Raw genomic sequence first — 24831 nt, 5'->3', positions numbered from 1 at the left:
TTCCTCTCTCTCTCTGTCACTCTCAAATAAATAAATAAAAATGAACAATTTTTTTTTAAAAGGAAAAGAAATTTAAGCTGAGGGCCTGAAGAGATGGCTTAGTGATTAAGGCATTTACCTACAAAGCCAAGGTTCAATTCCCTAGAACCCACATAAGCCAGATGCACATGGTGGTGCATGTGTCTAAGGCCCTAGAGTGCCCATTCTCTCTTATTTTGTATGTTATTTTATTTTTATTTTTTGTTGTTGTTGTTTTTGTTTTTTTTGTTTGTTTGTTTTTTCCAGGTAGGGTCTTACTCCAGCCCAGGCTGACCTGGAATTCACTATGGAGTCTCAGGGTGGCCTCGAACTCACGGCAATCCTCCTGCCTCTGCCTCCCGAGTGCTGGGATTAAAGGCGTGCGCCACCACGCCCGGCTTGTTATTATATTTTTAAAAATATTTTTGTTTTTATTTATCTGGAGAGAGAGTGTGAATGGGTGCGCCAGGGCTTCTAGCCACTGCAAATGAACTCCATACACATGTGCTACCTTGTGCATCTGGCTTTATGTGGGACCTGGGGAATAGAAGCTGGGTCCCTTGGCTTTGCAGGCAAGTGCCTTAACCACTTTGCCATCTCTCCAGCCCATATATATATATATATATATATATATATATAATTTTTTTTTTTTAGCTAGGGTATTGCTGTAGCCCAGGTTGAGCTGGAATTCACTACTTAGTCTAGGATGACCTCGAACTCTAGGCGAACTCTACTCCTACTTCTGCCTCCCAAGTGCTGGGATTAAAAGTGAGCGCCACCACGCCTCGCTGGTCTCTCTCTCTCTCTTTTCTTAATATTTTATTTATTTTTATATTTGAGAATAAGAGGAAGATAGAGAATAGGTGTACCAGGACCTATGGACACTGCAAACGAACTCCAGGCGCATGCACCACCTTGTGCTCTGGTTTTACGTGGGAATCAAACCATGGTCTTTATGCTTTGCGAGCAAGAACCTCAGCCGCTGAGCCATTGCTCCAGCCCTGTAGTTAATTTTTTTTTCTTTTATCTCTCTCTCTCTCTCTCTCTCTCTCTCTCTTTTTTTTTCTTTCCGAGGTACGGTGTCACTCTAGCCCAGGCTGATCTGGAATGCACTATGAAGTCTCAGGGTGGCCTCGAGCTCACGGCGATCCTCCTTCCTCTGCCTTCCAAGTGCTGGGATTAAAGGTGTAAATCACCACGACCGGCCCTGTGGTTTCTTTCTTTTTTTTTCAATGAACAATCTGTTTTAGTATGCCCAGCATTATTCAGAATGTGGTTTATTTCTTAAGGGCCAGCGCCCTCTTCTGTTTCTCTCCGGCTGTCATTCTGACACGAGCCCTCACCCTGGTGCAATTAAATTCGCAGGAGCGGCTTCGGTGGCTGGGGTCACAGACTGAAAGGATGGACAGAGTGGTGGGCCTCCGCTTTACTAACTAGGCGGCTCCAGGAAAAGCAGGTGCCCGCAGCCTCCGCCGGGTAGAACCGGGTAAGCCTGGGCCTTAGGGGGCGCGGCCTGCTGCTGTGACGTCAGAGGATACTAAGGGCGCCCATTCGTCCTCCTTCCGCCCTTTTCCGGAGCCCGGGGAGCGTGGCGCTCCGCCGGAAGTGAGGTTCCCGCCTCCCGCTCGGCTGTGGCGTTAAAAACAGCGCGCTGGGCGGCCACCACGGCCTGCCCCTCCAGTCGGGCCGCAATTCTCTGCAGAATCTGGCTCGCTTAGAGAAGAGAGCGAAGTCCGCCCGGAGCCAGCCGACGCCGACGGAAAGATCCGAGCCAGGGAGGGAGCCGCGCCCCTAGGAGGAATCGGGACCGGGCGCCGAGGTGGAGGAGCGGGGGGGAGGACGCCTGGGGCGGCCCGGGCTATGACCCCGCCTCCGGGGGCCGGCGCTGCCTCCTGGCGCTTCGCGGCGGCCGCCTGCTGGCAGGTGATGCGCCTGCGCCGAGTGGAGCACTTTCCGCGGGTACTGGAGTTTCTGCAGTGCCTGCGCGCTGCTGCCCCGGGCTTGGTTCGCTACCGGCACCATGAGCGACTGTGTACGGGACTCAAGGCCAAGGTATTGGAAAGAAGGACATAAAGGGGCGGGATGGGAGGACCTGGAGAAGCCCAACCGGGTAGGGATTCTGAGCTCAGTACCGTGCAGGTGGTGGTGGAGTTAATCCTGCAGGGCCGGCCGTGGGCCCAGATCTTGAAAGCCCTGAATCACCACTTCCCAGAGCCTGGACCCGTAGTGGGAACCTCTATGGCCGTAAGTCATCTCTGGAACAAGCCCTAACCCACACCCCGTGGTACAACCAGATTGTCACCTCACTTCTCTCTTTCGTGTTCTCAGCAGGCAGAGAGAGAGAGGAGGAAGGTTTTGGAAGCACAGGAAACCTTTCGCCAACAAGTGAAGCAGCTGTCAGAGACCCCTGTGGATTTGGCCTTGAGCCTGCAGGTGAGACTAGCTGATTTGGAGGCTGTTATGTGGCTCTTGTTTTACCTAAACTTCGATCTGTTTCTTTTCCGTATACAGGACCTTGAACAAGAATATGGGGAACCCTTTCTGGCTGCCATGGAAAAACTGTTATTTGAATACTTGTTTCAGCTAGAAAAAGCACTTCCTTCGGTACAGGCACAACAGGTTGTTAAGGCTGAGCATAGGACAGTGTGGGGGTGGCTTTATCAGGGACTGTGGATTTCTTACCCCTCTCTGTCCACAGCTTCAAGATGTGCTCAGTTGGATGCAGCCTGGAGTTTCCATCACCTCTTCTATTGTTTTGAGCCAATATGGTGTGGACATGAGGTGGCCACTTCCAGGTACCAAGATTCTCTGGGATAACTATGGATTTGAGGGTGACCTTGACATCTTTTGAGCTGCCCCACTGGAGGTTTTGCAGGCTTTTTGTTGTTGTTGTTGTTGTTTTGGCTTTGGTTTTTTTCAAAGTAGGGTCACACTAACCAAACCTTACCTAGAACTCACTCGGTAGTCCCTGGCTGGCTTCAAACTCACAGCAATCCTCCTACCTCTGCCTCCCAAGTTCCAAGATTAAAGGCATGAGCTACCACACTGGGCTTGGGTTTTATTGGTTTTTGTTTGTTTTTTGTTAAGCAAGGTCTCACTCTAGCCTAGGCTGACCCAGAACTCACTGTAGCATACATTAGCCTCAAACTCAGTGATCCTACCTTATCCTGAGTTCTGGTATTTAAGGCAGCTTTTGGTTTTGAAGCTGAGTCTCACCACAGCCCAAGCTGACCCAGAACTCACTTTGTAGCCCAGGTTGGCCTTGACTCATGGCAATCCTACCTCAGCCTCCGAAGTGCTGGGATTATAGGTGTAAGCCACCATGCCCAGTCTATTTTCTTTTTTTTTTTTTTCAGTCTATTTTCTTTATAGACATTGTCTCTTTCAGAAAGCTCCATTTCTGATTCAGTGAACCTGACAGAGCCTATGGAACAGATGCCTCACCAACCAAAACTAGCACTCCACAGTCCTCAGCCAAAAGCTAAACCAGGCCCTCCAGGATCACCTTTAAGAAAACACCCAGAAGCACCAGCTGGTCACCACTTCAATCTGGCCCCTCTAGGGCGTCGAAAAATTCAATCCCGATGGACATCCGCAAAGGGAGGCCATAAAGAGCGGCCGACAGTCATGCTGTTCCCATTTAGGAATCTGGGTATACCAACCCGCATCATGTCTAAACCTGAAAGTACAGAACATGGACCACACAAGGCCAATACAGCATGTTCTGTAGGCACAAACACAGTTACTACTGGGAAATTTAAGAGTCCATTTCAAGGCCTGGGGAAGAGAGCCCTAGAGGAGAACCCAACTCATTTGTCTGCCTCAGAACATAAAGAGTGAGTAGAAGAACTGCCTCTCCTTACTAAGACCACATTCTTTGCCTATTCCCCGTTATCCTACTTTTTGTTTGCTTTCACCTCAGGAATTGCTTGGATTGCTATGTGGATCCCCTGAGACTGTCATTATCACCTCCTACAGCCAAGAAACCAGGTAAGGGCCCTGAATTAGCATTGGATCAGCCAACCACCTGGGCACTTCTTTTTTTTTTTTAATGGAAGAAAGGGATTTATTGAAGCTTATAGATCCAGGGGAAGTTCCATAATGGCAGAAGCTGGCCCACTTTCATAGGACCAAGCAGAGAAAACCACACTATTCAAGCACAATTCAGGAACTCTAGGTAGACACACTTTGCATATCTTTAGAATGGAATCTCACACCCACCACCACACCTTAGGGCTGGACCCTAAGATCCAACTCCTGGGCACTTCTATGTTCATCTGGAAAGAGTGATTTTGTGTGTGTGTGTTGGGGGGGTTGTTTGTTTACAGTAGGGTCACACTCTAGCCTAGGCTGACCAATTCACTATGTAGTCTCAGGCTAGATTCATAATAATCTACCTACCTCTCCCTTCTCAGAGCTGGGATTAAAGGCAGGTGCCACCACGCCCAGCAAGAGTGGTTTTAAATTTGGCTTTCTTTCCTGCAGTGCTCCCTCCATCTCTGCTTAGCTCTGCCATTACCATAGGGGACTCAGTTTTGGACTCTGATGAGGAAGAAAATAACCAGAGGGAAGGAAAGGTGAGTAGGAAGAAGTAGAAGGCTGAAAAATGAACTGGTAGAACGAGACAGAAACCTGTCAAGGGTTTCCAGTAAAGACTCTGATTCCTTCTTATAGGAGTCTCTGGAAACCTCTCAGAAGAGAAAGTTTGGCATCCACATCCCCACTCCTGGCCCCAGTGCACTGCCAGTTCCTTCCCATGACTGCATAGACAGCTCTAGGGCCCTGTGATGGCACTGAAATACCCTTTGCACCTGCATGTTTGTTTCTGCAGCTGTGAAAACAGTTTAGTGGAAATGGAGTGGAGGCACAGGCCTTGGCTACATTGCTAAACTCTGTAAATACTTCTTAATTAAAGCTTGGGTTTATTATGACACTGTCTGTATGTGAGGAATAGGAATTAAGGTCTCCATGTGTCATTCCTTAGAAATACCACTGGCCTCACTGGGCATGGTGGTGTGTGCCTGTAGCTACTGGGGAGGCTTAGCTGGGAGGATTGTTTGAATCTAGAGTTCTGGGCTGTAGTGAGCTATGCCAGTCAGCTGTCCACACTAAGTTCAGCACAATATGTTGACCTCTTAGGAGTGGGGGACCACTAGGTTGCCTAAGGAGGGGTGAATTGGTCCAGGTCAGAAATACAACTGGAATGAATCCCTTTTCCTTCTCTCATAAAGTTACTTAAATGTGCCCATAAGGGTTAGCAGAGTTGCAAGACTGGGAGAGAGAGATAAATTGTCCTCATACTGTTCTGACAGTATGTCCTAAAGCTCCAACAGGCTTTTAATGCTCCTAGGCTTTCATTTCAGTGGGTCAGCACTAACTCTGCCTCTACACAGGAGCAGCAATCCACATGCCAGTCTATCATCGGTGGGATCTGTCTTTATTGAGGTACTTCAAGTATTTAATGACTTCTGAACTTTAATAGAGCTGATTAACATGACATGATTTTTAAAAAGCCTTTCACCACCAGGAGTATCTTTTCTTCCTAGTAATCTTTAGGATGCAGAGACCCTAGATTCCCATTTGATTCCCTTATTTCATTTTCTCAGACTTCTTCCTCACTTCTCCATGAACGCCCTTGGCATTTTAAGTGTGCAGATAGAGGAGCACAGTTATTGCAGGAGCCCTCAGGAATGAGATAGGGACAGAATACTGTCAAAGCTATAGTAGCTGGGATGGGTGAGAGGCCTTCTTGGGAGGCTCTATGGTAGAGTACTGCCTTGAGATAGCAGAACAGCTCAGGTCTAGCAGGTATCGCTGAAGATTGGATTCACCTGCTGGGTGACTCGGATGAAGGTAGTTCTCCGGCTCAACTCCTTCAACTTTGCTGCTCCCACATAGGTACAGGTAGATCTGATCCCTCCAAGGATGTCACGAATGGTATGTTCCACATCCCCTTTAAAGGGAACTTCCACTGTCTTTCCCTCTGAAGCCCTTGGCATAGGAAAATCTTTATTACCTCTTTGCTCTGGATTTCTTATGCCCAATGACTCTTCCTGTCTTAACAGTAAGCATCCCTCAAATTTTTCTTCTGAGAATTGAACCATCCCTTTCTCCATAATCAACATTATCTAAGAACTTTTTTTTTTTTTCTGATGTGAAGGTCCCACTCTGGCCCAGGCTGACCTGGAATTCATGTGTAGTCTCAGGGTGGCCTCGAACTCATGGTACTCCTCATACGTCTGCCTTGCAAGTACACCACCACACCCGGCTCTCTAAGAACTTTTTTAACTGCTGGATCTCAACACAACATACCTGTACTCTGCCACACCTCCTGCATACTTCTTCATGGCTGTTTCTGAACTCATTCCATAGAAGAGCTTGTACTTCTTGCCATCCTTCTCGATGAGTTCACCTCCTGACTCACTATGTCCAGCCAGCATGCCACCTAACATCACAAAGTCAGCCCCTGCACCTGCAAAATCAAGGAGGTAGGAACTATGCATCTGGCCAAGGTACCCACATGGACACCCTCAAAAACAACTGTAATAATCTTTTTTTTTTTTTTTTTTTTTTTTGTTTTTTCGAGGTAGGGTTTCACTCTAGCCCAGGCTGACCTAGAATTCACTATGTAGTCTGAGGGTGGCCTCAAACTCACAGCAATCCTCCTACCTCTGCCTCCTGAGTGCTGGGATTAAAGGCGTGCGCCACCATGCCTGGCTAATATTCTCAGTTTTGACAAACACTCCAACATCTTTCCATTTCACATGGTGGTAACTTGACCCATAATATCTCCCTAAAATGCCTAATTGAAGTGGAGTTTTAAAAGGCCTATGGCAGTCCAGGCTCCTCTCACTTCTTTCCTTTTGCTTTTTTCCCCCATCTACTGCTTCCAGCTGAATAAGCCTTTATGTGTTCCTCCTACTTTAAGGACCACCTGGAAAACTGAAAAATAGGTTTGCAGTTCCATTCCTTAGAGGGTGATTTTTGTGGATCTGGTGTTGGACTCAGGAATCTATATTGCCCAACAATCTAGGAAACAGCACAAGTAGCCCTGACTCATTTTTGAAGAGTCAATCCCCTGCCAGCCTGTTTCAGGTTGGGGTGTAGCTTCTGGGTCACCAGTTCATCTAAGGAAGAATCTGAGTGTCTTCCTCAGCTTCTCAGTCTGACCCTAGACCCTAAGAGGTGACTGACTCACCTCTTCTAGGAGAGCTTCCTTCTGGCCCTCCCAACTTACCAAAAGCCTTGGCCACATCCCCAGGACAGCTGCAGCCTCCATCCTGAAAAGTAAGGAGCACTGTGAGAGAGAGCTTGGATTTCTCAAGCCTCCCTCAACAACATTCCACTGGCCACCTCTTAAGTGAATAGGAACTCAAATGCTGACTAGGATTCTTTCCAGAGCCTCCACACTGTAGAAAATGCAGCTGTTTGGCAGCTTCACACTGCCCAGCCCTTGGGCCTTACTGAAATGATATGGCCTTTGAGTCCATGAGCAGCATCTGCACACTCCATCACTGCACTAAGCTGGGGATACCCCACTCCCGTTTTCTTCCGCGTTGTGCACACTGAGCCTACAAAGAACAAGACAAGGGTGAGAGAGAAGTGCTCCATGGATGTTGCCACCAACACTGGCCCAAGGAACCAGCTTACCTGGACCAATTCCTACTTTGATGATGTCAGCCCCAGAGAGGATTAGCTCTTCCACCATCTCTCCTGTTACCACATTCCCTGCCTGAGACACAGCAACCAAAAAGAATCACAGATACTGCCCTGATTAATACATATTTTACAGCTATACAGACTAAAAGAATAATGCAGCAGAAGACAAGGGAAATGATAGAACAAAACAATGTCAGCAAAGAGGAGACAAATGTATCAAATAATAGAAACATACCATGATGGTGTGTTGGGGGAAGCACTTCCTTACATCCTTTACAAATTCTACAAAATGTTCAGAGTAGCCATTTGCTACATCTAAGCATATGTATTTCACTTGGGGAATTGCTTCCAGTATCTGTTCCAGATGCTCAAAGTCAGAAGAGCCTGTGCCTGAGCTGGCAGCCAGGTGCTATAGAAGAAGAAAGATCAGACCAATTTGTGGCACTGTATCAGGCAATCTGGTAAATAGTGGGGTTAAAGATGAGGACTGGTTTCCAAGAAGCCAAAAGGGATTCCTGGAGCAGGACAGGCCCAGTGTTACCTCAAGACAGTCAGGATTCTGGCTAGCAAACTCTTGCCACTGATCGAGGCTGTAGTGCTTATGAATGGTCGTAAAAAGAGAGAACTGGGAAGAAAAAAAAAATCAAGGACAACTTCATTAGGGTCTCTTTTTCTAGAAATAGATCTGTATACTAAAAAGGATGAGCATGAAAGGATTTGAACATAATCATTATTCTCACAAATCCTAGTACAGCTTTTTACCATAAGCTAGTACTTGTAAAATATTCCCATCACCATAATCATCTAGATTGGTTTTCACCCACCAACATGCATGTTGCTTCTGAGCTAAAAGTGACAAAGAGCTGGTATGGTGGTGCGTTCCTTTAATCCCAGCACTTGGGAGGCAGAGGTAGGATCACCAAGAGTTTAAGGCCATCCTGAGACTACATAATGAACTTCAGGTCAGTCTGAGCTAAACTGAAACCCTACCTCAAAAAGCAAACAGGGCTGGGGAAATGGCTTAGCAGTTAAGGTGTTTGCCTACAATGCCTAAGGACCTTGGCTCAATTCCACAGGACCCACGTAAGCCAGATGCACAGGGGGCGCATGCATCTGGAGTTTGTTTGCAGTGGCTGGAGGCCCTAACGCATCCATTCTCTCTCAGTAAATAAATTAAAAGAAAAAAAAAAAACAGGCTAGAGAGATGGCTTAGCAGTTAAGGGCTTGCCTGTGAGGCTTGATGCCCCAGGACCCATGTAAGCACAAGGTGGTGCATACATCTGGAGTTCATTTTCAGTGGCTGGAGGCCCTGGCATGCCCATTCTCTCTCTCTGCCTCTTTCTGTTGCTCTCAAATAAAAATAAAATAATAAACAAAACAAAAAGTGACAAAGATACACTGTTAGGGTAAGTAGCAAATATGAAGGAACCCTATGAAGGAGCTAGTGTTTACCTGCACTTAGCTCTTTCTAAGGTGAACTAGTACTAAACTAATTTTCTTTTCTGGTTCACTTGTGGGCAGTAGTTCAGTGAGTCTACATGCACAAACAAGTTAAAGCTTTAAGGTTAGCATAGCTAATATTTTAAGGCTGGAGAGAGGGCTCAGTGGTTAAGGCACTTGCCTCAAAAGCCTAAGGACCTGAGTTTGATTCCCCACTACCCATGTAAAGCCAGATAACACTTAAGTAGTTCATACATCTGGAGTTCATTTGCAGTGGCAGGAAGTCCTGATATGGCAATACTCTCTTAAGTCTGCCTCTTTCTCTCAAATAAATATTTTAAAAATATGTTATTCTTCCTGTTTCTGCTGGAGTAAAGGACAAAGCTTGTGTTAAGGACATAAACATGAAAAGTCTACTTCAGAGCCAGGTGTGGTGTCGCATGCATTTAATCCGAGCACTCAGGAAGCAGAGAAGTGGGAGGATCTCTGACCTGGAATTCACTATGTAGTCTCAGGGTGGCCTTGAATTCATGGCAGTCCTACCTCTGCCTCCTAAGAGCTGAGAATAATGGCATGTGCCACCATGCTCAGGATCTCTACCTATTTTTTTTTTCTTTATATATTTTTTCCACCTTATTCTTAAACAGGGTCTCTCAAACCTTGAGCTTATAGATTTGGCTAGGCTTGTGAGCCAGCTAGCCCTGGGGATTCTCCAGCCTTAGCCATGCCCAGCATTTTAGGTGGATGCTGGGGATCCACAGCCCCCTTGGCATTGAATTCTGACCTCTATCATCAACTTGTTGACAAAAAGTCAACAAGTTTTGGCAACATACTGATATAATGAGCATATACAATACATACCAAGCCTTAAAAAAGTTGGGGGGCTGGAGAGATGGCTTAGCAGTTAAGTGCTTGCCTGTGAAGCCTAAGGACCCCCAGTTCGAGGCTTGATTCCCCAGGATCCATGTAAGCCAGACGCACAAGGGGGCGCAAGCATCTGGAGTTTGTTTGCAGTGGCTGGAAGCCCTGGTGCACATATTTCTCTCTCTCTGCCTCTTTCTCTCTGTCTGTCACTGTCAAAAACAAACAAGCAAAATTTTTTTAAAAAATTTGCTTGCATCTAGCCATTTTTTGTTGTCTTTTTGAGCCAGGGTTTCACTCTAGCCCAGGCTGACCTGAAACTCACTCTGTACCCCCATGCTGGCCTCAAACTCCATTATCCTCCTACATCAGCCTCCCCAGTCTTGGGATTAAAGGCATATGCCACCACCCAGCTTGCATCTCGCCTTTCTATTAAGAGACTTGGCTGTTTATAAAATCTGATTTATGTATGTGGTGCATATTAAGGCCAGGGCACCACCTCAAGTGTCATCCTCAGGAACGCCATCTATCACCTGTGAGACAGGATCTCTGATTAGCCTGGATCTCATCAATTAGGCTAGACTGGTCAGCTAGACTGGCTGGTCAGTGAGCCCCAGGCATGTGCCACCATGCTTAGCATTTTTATGTGGGCAATGGGGGACTGAACAAGGTCTTCATGCTTGCAAAGCAAGCACTTTACTGAGCTATCTTTTTGTTTGTTTTGTCTTTTGAGGTAGGGTCTCACTTTAGCTCAGGCTGACCTGGAATTTGCTATGTAATCTCAGGGTGGCCTTGAGCTCATGGGCATCCTTCTACCTCTGCATCCCCAAGTGCTGAGATTAAAGGTGTGTGCCACTACACCCAGCTCTGAGCTATCTCTTTAACCCTTTAAAATCTGATTTCTTTAGCACTAATCCACAATACTGAAAGCCAGTTCCCAACAACGTACATGTATTACAGCATGTCAATTAATTCAATATATTTACCATCTCCCATACTGTTCAGGGCAGGTAGACAGTGGGCAACAGCAGCATTTCTCAGTAGTTAGTAAGTGGCAACAGAAATACAATAACAAAAGTGCATAACCATCAACCTCAGAAAATACAAGAGACATTCCATAAAGACACAGCAAGGCCAGAAATGGAAAATACATCCTTAAAAGCTAACAGACAAAGGACAACAGAATCCATCAAGTAGAGCTACATGGATAAACCAAAGCACATATGTTCCCAAAGTGCCCAGGCAACTACCCTCTCAGCTACAGACACATGTAGTATTACTAACAGGAGTTGTGTCATTTTCAAAGTGAACCACTTGTATTTATAAAACATATATTCCATTTAGGGTACTAGGGTACGTCTCAAATTCCTGGCAATAAAAGATTAAGATTAAAAAGATAGTAGGCATTAAAAAAAAAACTAACAAGTTGCTTCCTACTAGTTTGTTCTAATTAGAAATTTTTGAATACTTAGTACTATTTAGTTTCTGACCTAAAATAGTGAATATTTTATGTTGAAAACAATGGTGGAAAGAAGAGATACATGTGATGGGGCAGAATTTGGTCCCCTTGTAAAGTTTTATATACCATAGAAACTGAGTGGTGGTGGAGAAGAGCTTTATTCATATATTTTTTAAAATGGGATAAAATTTAATTTTGAATCCCATTAATTAGGATGGGTCATTGAATTGATCAAATAAAGGGGCCTTAGTAATGAAGAAAATAGTAAACAGCATTCTGAGAATGGAAATAGGGATGAAAAATGCCTCTGCAGCGAGCCTGGAATAAGTGAACAGTTAAGGGACACCAGTGAGGTCTCACCTTGCAAAGAACCTTAGCCATCTCAAAAGTACCCACAGTATCCATATTGGCAGCAATGATGGGGACACCATTGTAAATCTGCTTTGAGTTCCGAAATGAAAATGATCTTGTAAGATCCACCTGCAGATACGAACAAAAAGTTAAGCATTTCATTAATTTAGAACTACACATTTCCCTTGGTTCTGGCCCACAGGTGCTCAGGTCAAAAAGGAGGGGGCAAGGAAGAGAAGCTGGCTCACCTCACTTCGAGACTTAAGGGTGCTGCGTTTGGGCCTCAACAGAACATCCTTGAAGTCTAGTTTCACATCATTGTCAATATGAGGCATGGCGCGGGGGCTGGGGGTAGCCAAAAATTAGAGGACTGTAAGGGTAGCAAGTTCAGGAGAGACCTGAATATTTTCTCCGTGGGCCTTAATGACCTGATGGCGATGGGGCAGGGTCCAGCTCTGCTTAAATTGTGTAAGGTCGGTGATAGGTCAAGGTGTGTCCCCCCCAAAGCTTAACACTGGGACCGTCCTGTGGTGGCGATTACCCTGACGCTTCCATCCCAAGCACTGACTGTTAGGCGAGCTGGGAAGGGTTGTGATCGCTGAAGGCGCATCCCTTAACCCGTTAATTCTTCCCGCCCCGGGAGAAAGCAATTTGGAGTAAGAGGTCTCACTCAGCTTCCGGTATAGGGTTACTCACTTCCTGTTGTCTTGGCGGGGGTGGCAGTTGACCAAAGATTCCCTTGCTTAGCAACTCCCGTCGTGAAGCCCCGCGAAGTCTTGTGGGCGACGCCAACTTGTTCCGCTAATTGCGGGCCAGAACGACTACCCTGGTATTCCGAGGCCGCGCGAGAGAGGCCTTCTGGGTAACAGAGTTCGCATTCCCCAGCTGCTGTTGGATTGAGGCGGCGCAGAACTACGACTCCCAGGGCGCACCGGGCGAAGCTGCCGCCTGGCATGCCGGAAAGAATCGCTGGCTCCGCTCCAGCTTTCTGCTAGCCTCGTCTCGCCGAGGTCGCAGGGGATCGCAGTAGCTTCCTCTGTGCTGTAACTAAGTTAGCTCTTTTCTTTGTATCTACTACGCCACTGAAACGTAGTACTAGAGGATTCCTGAGCCTTTCGGGAACCCTGGGGAAAGAGGAGGGTGGGTCCAGAGAGTGACCCGGAAGCAGAAGTGTTTCCCACAGGCGAAGTGCTGGGAGACGGCGGCGGAGACCGCAGTGGGAGAAGCAGCGATTTATCCTCTTGCAGCCCCAACCTGGGAAGAAGATGCTAATTAAAGTGAAGGTGGGAGCACTTCCAGTCTTGCCAAGGCTCAGTAGTACGGGGCTGGCCGCCGCGTCTTACGGGAGAAGAGGGGGAGGAAAACCATGCTTTTCTTGAATCTGAAGGGTTGACACCCTCGGGACGCCGCGCGAGGCGTGATGGGAAATAGAGGGACCCCCGCGGGGCTCGGGGGCCCTGGAGGTTGGCCCCGCCCGGCGGCCCCGGCGTCCTGGCCGTCCTTGCTTTCTGGCCAGCGCTGTGCTGTAGTTTAGAAGGTGGCAGCTTTTGTCCAGCTCTCACTGTATTCGGGCCTTCTCAGTCATAGAGAAGGCCTAGCAGCAGCTTGGCTCTTCACTCTAGTATTTTTGGGCAAGGTTCTGCCCTTCGACCTTCATGTCTGGCTTGTATGCTTCTCCAGGCCCCTAACTGATGCTTTCTCAAGCACAGCACTAAATATTTGCCTGGGCAGACAGGGTGGCACAGGTGCTGCACTCAGCCTTTGCAGATGGTTTGCCTACGTGTAATATCCTAGTTATCTGGCAGAAGCTAAAGCTAGCGGTCTGTTCATTGGGCACCTGTTTTTGTGAGCTGGGCATCAAGAACCAGGCTCACTTACTTGGCTGTGGCAGGCTACTTAGCCGTGCCCTAACTCGGCGCTTGACTCGTTTCGATTCCCTTAGTCCTTCATCAGTTTTCAACTTCATTATTCATATCTGCTATGTTTTCCTTGTTTGTTTGTTTTTTGTTTTTTAGGTTTTCCGAGGTAAGGTCTCACTCTAGCTCAGGCTGACTTGGAATTCACTATGAGTCTCAGGGTGGCCTCGAGCTCATGGTGATCCTATCTCTGCCTCCAGAGTGCTGGGATTAAAGGCGTGCACCACTACGCCCGACTTTTCCTTTGCATATTTAGGCACGAAATTGACAATTGACGCACTCCGACTTAAATTTGACCTTTTTATACCTGTCATCAGCTATTTACCGTATAGAATAACTGCTCTTCACCTCCTTTTCTCCAGTACTTCCAGACAGCCTCTAAAAGATTGAAACCAATGAGCAGGTTGATGATATTAGTGATCTACGAGAGTTGATGGGTCTACGAGTCTCAAGCATAATTTTGTTTCTAATTTTTGTGTATAATGGGTTTCATTATGGCATTTCTTTTGTTTTGTTTTGTTTTTTTTCTTTTTGGATTTTTCGAGGTAGGGTTTCATTATAGCCCAGGCTGACCTGGAATTCACTGTGTAGTTTCAGGCTGGCCTCGAACTTGCGGTAGTCCTCCTACCTCAGCCTCCCAAGTGCTGGGATTAAAGGCCTGCACCACCCACCTTATTACGACATTTTCATGCATGTATATTGTATTTTGCTCATATTTGCCTTCCTTTCACTACCCTCTCTTGTTCCCCCCCATTGACCCCTTTCCTTCCCATAAGTAGTTTCCCCCTTTTAAATTTTTAAAAATTATTTGAGAAAGAAAGAGGCAGATAGAGAATGGGCACACTAAGGCATCTTGCTACTGCAAACAAACTCCAGATGCATGAGCCACCTAATGCATCTGGTTTTATGTGGGTACTGGGGGATAAAACTGGGATCCTTAGGATTTACAGGCTAGTACCTTAATCACTGAGCCATCTCTCCAGTCCCAGCTCCCCCCTTCCCTTTTAAATATTTATTTATTTGTGTGGTTGTGTGTGAGAGAGAGAGACAGACAGACAGAGACTGTGGGCATGTTAGAGCCTCTTGCTGCTACAAACAAACTCCAGACACATGAGCCACTTTATGTGGCTTTAGTGGGTAAGGAACTGGGCTAACAGGCTTTGCAAACAAGTGCCTTTAACTGCTGAGCTATTTGCCCAGCCCAGTAAACCCCATTTCTGCCAGTACCTTGTCAAAAATAGAAAGCTGAGTGAGCCAGGTATGTGGTGGCACACGCCTTTAATCCAAGCATTTGAGAGGCAGAGGTAGGAAGGATCACCATGTGTTCAAGGCCACCCAGAGACTACATAGTGAATTAATTCCAGGTCAGCCTGAGCTAGAGTGAGACCATAGCTCAAAAATAGAAAGCTGAAGCTGGGCGTGGTGGCGCACGCCTTTAATCCCAGCACTCGGGAGGCAGAGGTAGGAGGATCGCCATGAGTTCAAGGCCACCCTGAGACTACATAGTGAATTCCAGGTCAGCCTGAGCCAGAGTGAGACCCTACCTCGAAAAACCAAAAAAAAAAAAAAAAAAAAGCTGAGTGGTGCCCCATGCCTGTAATTTCAGCAGCACTGGGGAGACCGAGGCAGGATGATCCTGTTTCTGGCCAGTTGGGGCTATATATACAGACCCTGTCTCAAAAAATAAAATAATAAAATAAAGAAGAGAGAAAGAGGGGAGCAAAGGAAGGAGGTTGGGAGAGGGCTGCAGAAATGGCTTGGCTTAGCAGGTGGGTAAGCGATTGCCTGTGAAGCCTAAGGACCCCGTTTGAGGCTCAATTCCCCAGGACCCACATAAGCCAGATGCACAAGATGACACATGCATCTGCAGTTCATTTGCAGTGTCTGGAGGCCATGGTGTGCACATTCTCTCATTCTATCTCTCTCAAATCAATCAATAAATTAAAACATTAAAAAGAAAGAGGTTGGGGAAGCAGCTGAAGCTCTGTGTTAGAGCGCTTTCCTAGCATATGTGAAGCCTTGCATTTGATCCCCAGCACCACAAAAAATACAAATATGTTTAGGAATTAGATACTGTCAGTATATATATATATATATTTGTGTGCATGTGTTTCAAGATGACAGAAAAAAATCCAGGTATGCTGCTGGGGTAAGGCAATTTGTGAAACTTTTGCTTTTACTTTATATGTATGTTACACATGTTACTAATTCATATGTATATATTTTGGGAGTAGGATCACACTCTAGTCCAGGCTGCCTCCCAAGTGCTGGGATTAAAGGTGTGTGCCACCATGCCCAGCTGAGATCTATAGTTTTAAAAATACCGTGTGCCAGATGAGCATCTCAAGCGTCATAAAACATAAGGATCTTACTAAAGCAGCTAAAGATCTTGCTAAAATGGTAATTTCCTGCTATGTGGGTGGAGAGAGAGAGGGAGAGTGAGTGAGTGAGTGTGTGTGTGTGTGTGTGTGTGTGTGTGTGTGATCCTTTAAAACGTTTTTCAGCTTTTTTGAAACATGGCCTTACTTTGCAGCCTAGCTTAGACTGAAATTTGTGGAGATCTTCCTGACTCAGAATTTCAAGTTCTGGTTTAATCTCTGGGTAGATAGACTCAGACTCACAGCGATCCTCCTATGTCTGCCTCCTAAGTGCTTGAAGGCTTGTAGCACCACATCCAGCTGTTTTTCTTTCTTTCCTCCCCTCCCTCCCTCCCTCCCTCCCTCCCTCCCTCCCTCCCTCCCTTCTTTCTTTCTTTCTTTCTTTCTTTTTTTAAAGGTATTGTTTCACTCTAGTCCAGGCTGACCTGGAATTCAATCTGTAACCTCAAGAGTGGCCTTGAACTCATGGTGTTCCTCCTACCTCTGCCTCCCAAGTGTTGGGATCAAAGGTGTGTACTACTATGCCCGGCTCTCTTTTCTTTTTGGTTTTTCGAGGTAGGGTTTCACTCTAGCCCAGACTGACCTGGAATTCACTGTGTAGTCTCAGGGTGGCCTGGAACTCACAGTGATCCTCCTACCTCTCGCTCACGAGTGCTGTAATTAAGGTGGTGTGCCACCATGCCTGGCTGGTTTTTTTTTTGTTTTTTTTTTTCCTTTTGAGGCAAAATTTGTCTCACTGTAGCCCATTCTGACCTAGAACTCACTCTATAGCCCAGGCCTGCCTCAAATTCAACTTCCTGAGTGCTGGGGTTAAAGATATGAATCACTATGTCCGGCTCATGCCTGCCTTTGTTTTTACAGTAAGTTCCTTTTTTTGTTTGTTTGTTTTTGGTTTTTCGAGGTAAGGTTTCACTCTAGCTCAGGCTGACCTGGAATTCTATCTGTAGTCACTCAGTGTAGTCTCAAACTCACAGCAGTCCTCTTACCTCTGTCTCCCTAGTGCTGGCATTAAAGACATGTGACTGGCTGAATTTCTTTTTACTTAATACTTCTAAAAAAACTACCAGTCATGGGTGGGAGAGATGGCTTAGTGGTTAAGGCATTTGCCTGCAAAGCCAAAGGACCCCCGTTTTAATTCCCCAGGACCCATGTAAGCCAGATGCCCAAGATGGCGCATGTGTCTGGAGTTCATTTGTAGTGGCTGGAGGCCCTGGCATGCCCATTTTCTTCCTCTCTTTCTCCCTGCCTCTTTCTCACTCTCTTAAATGAATAAAAGTAAAAAATATGCTTACCAGGTGGGCAGGCCTCTCTTAAAGAAAAAATAGCAAAATTACCAGTCCTCTTTTATGCATTACTATTTGCCAAACATGGATTTCTCTGTCCTCTAACTTCCCTTTCTTTTTCTTTTTTTCTTTTTGTTTTTGGAGGTAGGGTCTCACTGTAGCCCAGGCTGACCTGGAATTCATATGTAGTCTCATGGTGGCCTGGAACTCACAACAATCCTCCTACCTCTCCCTCCCTAGTGCTGTGATTAAAGGCATGCAACCACGTCTGGCTTTAAATATATTTTATTTATTTATTTGAGAGAGAGAATATGGGCAAGCCAAGACCTCCAGCTATGGCAAACAAACTCCAGATGCATGGCCCCCTTGTGCATCTGGCTTACATGGGTCCTAGAGAATCGAACCAGGATCCTTTGGCTTTGCCAACAAATGCCTTAATTTCTAAGCCAACTCTCCAGCCCTTTTTACTTTTTTTTTTTTTTTTTTTTCCCCCGAGGTAGGGTCTCACACTAGCGCAGGCTGACCTGGAATTCACTATGTAGTCTCAGGGTGGCCTCAAACTCACGGCGATCCTCCTTACCTCTGCCTCCTGAGTGCAGATTAAACATGTGTGCCACCACAACCAGCCCTTTTTACGTATTTTTAAAATTATTTGTTTATTTATTTATTTGAAAGAGAGAGAATGAGCATGTGAGGACTTCTAGCCACTGCAAATGAACTCCAGATGCTTGTGCCACCTTGTACATCTGGCTTGTGTAGGTACTGGGGAATCAAACCGGGTGCCTTAACTGCTAAGCCATCTCTCCAGCCCCTCTATCTTTTTTGTTGTTGTTGTTTGTTTGAGGTAAGTTTTCACTGTAGCCCAAGCTGACCTGGAGTTCACTATGCAGTCTCAGAGTAGCCTGGAACTCACAGTGATTCTCCTACCTCTGCTTCCTGAGTGCTGGGATTAAAGGCATGTGCCACCATGCTGGTACATGTATTTTTTGTTTGTTTGTTTTTGAGGCACGTTGTCTACCCCAGACTGGCCTCAAACTCACAAAACTTCTATCATAGCCTCCAAAGTGCTCGGATTATAGATGTGAGTCATCGCAGCCAGACATTCATATTTGGTGTTTTTTCCAGGTAGGATGTCTCTCTAGCCCAAGCTGACCTGGAACTCACTCTGTAGTCCCAGGATAGCCTCAAACTCACAGTACCTCTACGTACTGAATGGTAGGATTAATGGTGTGTGCCACCATATCTGCCTTAATAGTTTTTGTTTAGCAAGGAGAGAGAGAGAGAATGGGTGTGCCAGGGCCTTGGCCTCTGCAAACAAACTCCAGACTCATGTGCCACCTTGTGCATCTGGCTTACATGCGTCCTGGGTGAATCAAACCTTGGTCTTTTGGTTTTGCAAACAAGCATCTTAAACCACTGGGTATCTCCTCAGCCCTTATTTATATTTACTTATTCAAGATAGATAGATTGTGTGTGTGGGTGATTATAGGTGTGCCATAGACTCTTGTATCTGCAAATGAACTCCAGGCACATGCACCACTTTGTGTATCTATCTGTCTTTACCTCAGTGGTTTAAAGTGCTTTTTGTAAACCCTGAAGGCCCAGATCCAGGTCCCCAGTACCCATGTAGAGCCAGATGCACAAAGTGGCGGGTGTGTTGACTTCATTTATAGGAGCAGGAAGCCCTAATAGGCCCATGCTCTTTCTCCTTCTCTGTCTCTCTCTTTCTCTCAAATAAATAAAACATGATGAAGGCGATTGGGGGGGGTGCTGGAGAGATGGCTCAGCAGTACCCATGTAGAGCCAGATGCACAAAGTGGTGGGTGTGTCAAGTTCATTTGTAGGGCAGGAAGCCCTAATGCACCCGTACTCTCTTCCTCTCTCCTCCTCTCAAATAAAAATATTTTTAAAATATGACAAGGGGTGGGGCCTGGAGACATGGCTTACCAGCAAGGCGCTTGCCTGGGAGGTGTAAAGACCCAGGTTTGATTTTCCAAGTACCCATGTAAGCCAGATGCACAAGGTGGTTCATGTGTCTGAAGTCATTTGCAGTGGCTAGAGGCCCTGGTGTGCCCATTCTCCCTCCCTCCCTCCTGCCCACCCGCTCTCGCTCGTGCGCTCTCTCTCTCCCTCCCTCCCTCCCCCTCTCCTCTTTCTCAAATAAATAAAATGTTTTTTAAAAAAAATACTGGGAGCTGGGCTTGGTGGCGCACGCCTTTAATCCCAGCACTCGGGAGGCAGAGGTAGGAGGATCGCCACGAGTTCAAGGCCACCCTGAGACTACAGAGTTAATTCCAGGTCAGCCTGGACCGGAGTGAGACCCTACCTCGAAAAACCAAAAAAAAAAATAAATAAAAATACTGGGACTGGGGAGATAGCTCAGTGGATAAAGACTGCCTCCCTCAAGCCTTAGTTCCTTTAGTTTGATCTAGAGACCCCACATGAAAAGCTGAAAGCCATGGCTGGCTTCTGTAATCCCAGCATGCTGGTAGTTTCCTGATGGGAGGCTGAGACATGAGAGTTTCCCAGAAGCTTGTAGTGAGCAAAGAACAGCAACAGCAAAGAGTGATCCTGGGAGAAGTGCACCTCAAATTAGGTGAAAAAGCAAGAACCAACCTGAAAGTTGTTCTGACCTCCCCTCCCCATAGGTGCTGTAGCACCCACGTGCCTCCATTCACACATGCTACATAAGTGCACAGACAGGCATGCACACACGCAAACGTGGTTCCCAGCGGCCCTGTGGCCGCTGTGCATCAGTTTCCCAGGGGTGTCCAGGCAACTGTGGAGCAGGGTCTTGAGTGGGTGTGAGTGCGATGAGAAGAAACACCTGGGAGACTGTCAGAGGATAGCTCATTTATTCATCAGGGAAATGGGTTTATAAACATTTGTGAAAGAACCAGAAGAGGTGTGGGTGGGTACAGGTCATAAGGGGATTGGTTAGTACAAAGATCCCACTGGTGCCTAATTAGCACATAGGGACTTTCCAGGTGAGCTGGAAAAGGGTCACATGGTCTAAATAGTGGTGGGAAAATGTATAGGGTACAGGTCATAGGGGAATTGGCTGTGGGAAGGCTGCTGGCTGAAAACTCATTAACATGCCTAATTAACATATAGAGGAACCTAACTTACTTTATAAGAGTCTTAATGCCAGTTTTTATAACCCTTAAATCATAACAAATTAGCATTAGTGAGCTGTTAATGAGTGAGGCCTTATCCATAAGACTCAGTTTCTCTGATTAAAACCTTGGCATCAGGTAAACATATTTTAGATTTTATACAATTAAATGCCCTTCCCTGAGCAACTTTCATGACTATCATGTCCTTTCCAGGTGGGTAGGGTGGCAAGGGTGGGTAAAGGTGGGTGGGCATACGAGGGTTTGAAGTCACTTTTTTTTTCTAATTTGTTCTATAATCTTTTTCAGGGAACTGAGGTCCACCACTGGTTGGTCTTTGGGGCCCTCCTCATCAGAGTCATCATCCGATTTTGGTGTGGTGGTAGTCTTAGAAGGACCAATAGATTGTCTAATAACCACTATAATTGGGAGGAAAGAGAGAAAAGGGAAAGCATAGAACAAGAAGTTCAATCTGTAACTAGCCAGGTGTGGTGGCACATACCTTTAATCCCAGTACTTGGGAGACAGAGAGGTAGGAGGATCATTGTGAGTTCAAGGCCACCCTGAGACTCCATAGTGAATCCAGGACAGCCTGTGCTAGAGTGAGACCCTACCTCAAAAAAACAAAACAAATCTGTAACTACCTTTGGACTAGCCCCTCCCTGCTCCTGGGCTCTCACCCAGAGACAGGTCTGGTAGGCACCAAGGCAGTGGCCAAGACACCAGGCTGGCAGCCAGCTGGTCCAGGTGGCACATGGTCTTCGGGAATAGAGAAGGTGGCTTTCAAGTCCAGCCTCTTCACTGGGCCAGTATGCCCCAGAGCTGGCTTTGTAAAGGGGAAAGGAGGGAGGGGGCCGCTGGGGAGGGAAGTGGAGACAATGCACCTGCGCAGGTCAAGAGCCCAAAGAGTGAAGACAAGAAGACCAGAGGGCACCATATTCAGTCCCTCGCAGTGGCACCAACTGAAAATAAAGGAGGGAAGGGAGAAACCTGCCAGCTCTGTCGTGGAGGCAAGGCTACAGGGAGGCGATGTCCCTCAAGGGGAGCACTCACCTACTGCAGTGTGCCTCAGAGAGTTCCTGTTCAGGTGCCAGCTGTGGTTCCTGGCCGTCCTGGGGCCTCTGTGCATTGGTTTCCCAGGGGCGTCCAGGCATGAGTGGCCTTAAGTGCAATGGGGAAGAACACCCGGGAGACTGTCGGAGGACAGCTCTTTTATTCATCAGGGGAATGGGTTTATAAGCATTTGTGAAAGAGCAGGAAGAGGTACATGTGGGTACAGGTCATAAGGGATTGGTTAGTACAAAGATCCTGCTGATGCCTAATTACCATGTAGGGACTGAGTAGTGGTAGGAAGAGGTATAGGGTACGGGTCATAGGAGACTTGGCCATGCGAAGACTGCTTGCTGATACCTTATTAACATATAGGGACTTTCCAGGCAAGTGGCAATTGGTCACAAGGCTCTGGGGAAAGCGAAACCTTAAGTCTTAACAGGATGTTCAGGTGCCGGGGAAGGGGTGGGGGAATGGCCTGGTGCCTTTAAAAATTCTTTGAGCCAGGCGTGGCACGCCTTTAATCCCAGCACCCGGGAGGCAGAGGAGGATCGCCTTGAGTTTGAGGCCACCCTGAGACTACATAGTAGATTCTAGGTCAGCCTGGGCTAGAGTGAGACCCTACCCCGAAAAACCAAAAGAAGAAGAAATTTCTTTGAATAAAAAGGGTGGGGAGAGCCAGGCATGGTGGCACACATCTTTAATCCCAACACTTGGGAGGCAGAGGTAGGATCGGCATGAGTTCAAAACCACTTTGAGGCTACATAGTGAATTCCAGGCCAGCCTGGGCTAAAGTTTGACCCTACCTTGAAAATAAAAGGGGGGGGGCTGGGCCTGGGGAGATGGCTTAGCAGTTAAGGCACTTTCCTGCAAAGTCTTAAGGATCTGGGTTCCATTCCCTAATACCCACATAAGGCAGATGCACAAAGTGGTACAAGCATCCAGAGTTTGCAGTGGCTAGAGGCCCTGTCACACCCATTCTGTTTCTGTCTCTTTCAAATAAATAAAAATTTTAAAAATATTTTTATTTATGTATTTGACACAGAGAGAGAGAATGAGTGTGCCAGGGCCTTCAGCCACTGTAAACAAACTGACATGTGCATCCCTTGTGCATCTGGCTAACATGGATCCTGGGGAATCAAATCTGAGTCCTTTGGCTTTGCAGGCAAATGTCTTAACCACTAAACCATCCCTCCAGCCCAAAATATTTTTAATAAGCTCTTGGCTGGCCATGGTGGTGCACGCCTTTAATCCCAACACTTGGAAGGCAGAGGTAGGAGCATCACCATGAGTTCAAGGCCACTGTGAGACTACATAGTGAATTCCAGGTCAGCCTGGACTAGAGTGAGACCCTACCTTGAGAAACAAACAAACAAAAAAAAAATTCTTTGAAGCTGGGCATGGTGGCACATGCCTTTAATCCCAGCACTCAGGAGGCAGAGGTCGAAGGATTGCTCCGAGGCTGTGTGTTAAAGGCCTCTTTAGTGAAATTTTACCTTAAAAAACAACAAAATTCTATGAATTCTTAATATTGACTTATACATTGGGACAAAATCCTTCTGACTTGAAGGAATGCTTTACTTAGGACACTTCTCATTGCTGTATCATCCAAAGATGACTTGTATTGGTGGGGTGAAGGGCAGAAGGTGACTTGTGGGATAAAGGAAATGAAATGGTTTGCAGAATCTTGACCTACCCAAACAGCTTGACCATGATACATAGGTGTGGTGGAAGCCCAATTCTCCAGAGTGAGAACTGCATCTCTCAGGAAACAACCCCAGTGGATGACATAGGATATTTTACTTGGAAGACAAATTTTACCTCAGGCTTCTTTGTCTATTTTAGACGCTGACTGGAAAGGAGATTGAAATTGACATTGAACCTACAGACAAGGTGATTAATGCTTAACACCTCTTCCCACCTTTCTTGCCTTGTGCCTTTATTTGGTTTGCTTATGAACTTGGTCCTTTTGCTCATACTGTCTGTCCAGCCCTATTTTTTGCTTTTCCATGGTTGCAAGCAGCCTCTGACTATTTGTCTCCAAAGGTGGAGCGAATTAAGGAGCGTGTGGAAGAGAAAGAGGGAATCCCCCCACAACAGCAGCGGCTCATCTACAGCGGGAAACAGATGTGAGTTTGAGGGGAGAATGAGACAGCATTTATTTTTTGGTTTGGTTTGGTTTGGTTTGGTTTTGTGAGATAGAGCTCTAGCCCAGGCTTGACCTGGAATTTGATGGGAGGAAAGTGTAGTATTTTATATGGTTTACAGTCTTGAGGGGACACTCCATGATAATATGGGAAAGTGTGCCATGAGCAGAGGCTGGACATCACCTCTGCCAAAGCAGGTGGAAAACAGCAGCAGAAGAGTGAGCCAAACTAACACTGGCAAGCTAGGGTTAAGAAACCTCAAGGTCCAACCCTAGCAACACACCTCCAGCAAAGCTGCACCTCCTGTATTGCTACCAGCTAGGGAACCAAATGTTCGAAACACATGAGTTTATGGGGGACATCAGATTCATACTACTGCATTCTGCCCCTGGCCCCCATAAACTCATGACCATCCATGATATAAAATACAATACATAAGGCCACCTTTAAAAGTTCCCATAGTCCCCATAGTTTTTACTAATCCTAACACTGTTTAAACATTCCCAGAGTCTAAGCTCTCTTAACTGAGAGCTGTAAAATCAAAAACAGTGGCACAGAGTAAACATTCACTGAGTAAAAGAGTATGTTGCAAGAAAAGAATGAACCAATGCAAGACCTAAAACAAACAGGACAGACATCAAATCCTGTAGCTCCAAGTATATATGTAACCAAGATTCCTGGAGAGCCAGTGGTCTTCAGTCCATGGTGGAAATCTGAAGAAACCTGGTTCCCATGTCAACAAAGGATAAACTAACAGGATAGAGAACAGAATAGATGCATGTATGACTGAAGACACTCACCAGCAAATAGCACAGGCAACCATCACTCTTTTTTTTTTAAATATATTTTATTTACTTATTTATCTGAAAGAAAGAGCCAGAGAGAGAAAGAGAGAGAATGGGCATGCCAGGGCCCCCAGCCCCTGCAAATGAGCTCCAGATGCATGCTCCCCCTTGTGCATCTGGCTTACATGGGTCCCGGAGAGTTGAACCCAGAGCCTTTGGCTTTGCAGGCAAATGCCTTAACCACTAAGCCATCTCTCCAGTACTCTTTAAGTGAAGATGAGGAAAGAGGCAAAAGCTGGAGGTGCATTGGGCCTGTTTGGTCTAAAGCATATGTATGTCTGTGTGTGTGTACGTGTGTGTGTACCTGTGGA

The 24831-nt window shown here is 46.4% G+C and overlaps 3 protein-coding genes across 7 annotated transcripts in view; 2 read left to right on the top strand and 1 right to left on the bottom strand.

Annotated features, from left to right (window-relative positions):
* The first annotated feature begins 1621 nt into the window (after positions 1-1621).
* Positions 1622-4949, top strand: Tinf2 (TERF1 interacting nuclear factor 2). 4 transcript variants are annotated; one of them, XM_045153891.1, is made up of 9 exons: positions 1622-2070; positions 2158-2262; positions 2347-2451; positions 2530-2637; positions 2717-2813; positions 3407-3854; positions 3941-4008; positions 4504-4595; positions 4673-4949. In XM_045153891.1, exons 1-9 carry the CDS (start codon positions 1879-1881, stop codon positions 4784-4786), a joined length of 1329 nt encoding a protein of 442 aa, XP_045009826.1. In that variant the 5' UTR covers positions 1622-1878; the 3' UTR covers positions 4787-4949. The 4 variants fall into 4 exon arrangements, with proteins under 4 accessions (XP_045009826.1, XP_045009827.1, XP_045009828.1 ...); XM_045153892.1 differs by having other exon boundaries at positions 1623-2070; positions 2350-2451; positions 4693-4949; XM_045153893.1 differs by having other exon boundaries at positions 1623-2070; positions 2530-2622; positions 4693-4949.
* Positions 4950-5438: 489 nt separating this feature from the next.
* Gmpr2 (guanosine monophosphate reductase 2) lies at positions 5439-12852 on the bottom strand. 2 transcript variants are annotated; one of them, XM_004661830.3, is made up of 10 exons: positions 12485-12851; positions 12037-12133; positions 11798-11917; positions 8219-8302; positions 7913-8086; positions 7669-7750; positions 7483-7589; positions 7256-7298; positions 6331-6490; positions 5439-6009 (listed from the first exon to the last, which is right to left on the bottom strand). In XM_004661830.3, the coding sequence occupies exons 2-10, from the start codon at positions 12121-12123 to the stop codon at positions 5820-5822; spliced, it is 1047 nt and encodes a 348-aa protein (XP_004661887.1). In that variant the 5' UTR covers positions 12124-12133; positions 12485-12851; the 3' UTR covers positions 5439-5819. The 2 variants fall into 2 exon arrangements, with proteins under 2 accessions (XP_004661887.1, XP_004661888.1); XM_004661831.3 differs by lacking the exon at positions 8219-8302 and having other exon boundaries at positions 12485-12852.
* Nedd8 (NEDD8 ubiquitin like modifier) overlaps positions 12791-24831 on the top strand; it is a 26302-nt gene continuing 14261 nt past the window's right edge. Inside the window, exons 1-3 of the mRNA XM_004661828.2 lie at positions 12791-13071; positions 23374-23421; positions 23575-23657. Coding sequence (XP_004661885.1) covers positions 13054-13071; positions 23374-23421; positions 23575-23657 — 149 coding nt within the window. The 5' untranslated portion in view covers positions 12791-13053. The remainder of the gene's footprint in view (positions 13072-23373; positions 23422-23574; positions 23658-24831) is intronic.

Source organism: Jaculus jaculus, chromosome 7, assembly GCF_020740685.1.
Source record: "Jaculus jaculus isolate mJacJac1 chromosome 7, mJacJac1.mat.Y.cur, whole genome shotgun sequence".
Taxonomy (NCBI): domain Eukaryota; kingdom Metazoa; phylum Chordata; class Mammalia; order Rodentia; family Dipodidae; genus Jaculus; species Jaculus jaculus.
The sequence above is the reverse complement of the archived record's forward strand: the minus strand, read 5'-3'. Positions and strand labels throughout refer to the sequence as shown.

Coding starts and splice junctions, on each gene's coding strand:
- Gmpr2 (XM_004661830.3), bottom strand. CDS start 12,123: ATGCCTCATATTGACAATGATGTGAAACTAGACTTCAAGGATGTTCTG. Junction 8,303..11,797: donor TGGCTAAGGTTCTTTGCAAG/GTGAGACCTCAC, acceptor TTTTCTTCCCAG/TTCTCTCTTTTTACGACCAT. Junction 6,491..7,255: donor GGATGTGGCCAAGGCTTTTG/GTAAGTTGGGAG, acceptor TTGATTTTGCAG/GTGCAGGGGCTGACTTTGTG.
- Tinf2 (XM_045153891.1), top strand. CDS start 1,879: ATGACCCCGCCTCCGGGGGCCGGCGCTGCCTCCTGGCGCTTCGCGGCG. Junction 3,855..3,940: donor TCTGCCTCAGAACATAAAGA/GTGAGTAGAAGA, acceptor CTTTCACCTCAG/GAATTGCTTGGATTGCTATG. Junction 4,596..4,672: donor ATAACCAGAGGGAAGGAAAG/GTGAGTAGGAAG, acceptor TTTCCAGTAAAG/ACTCTGATTCCTTCTTATAG.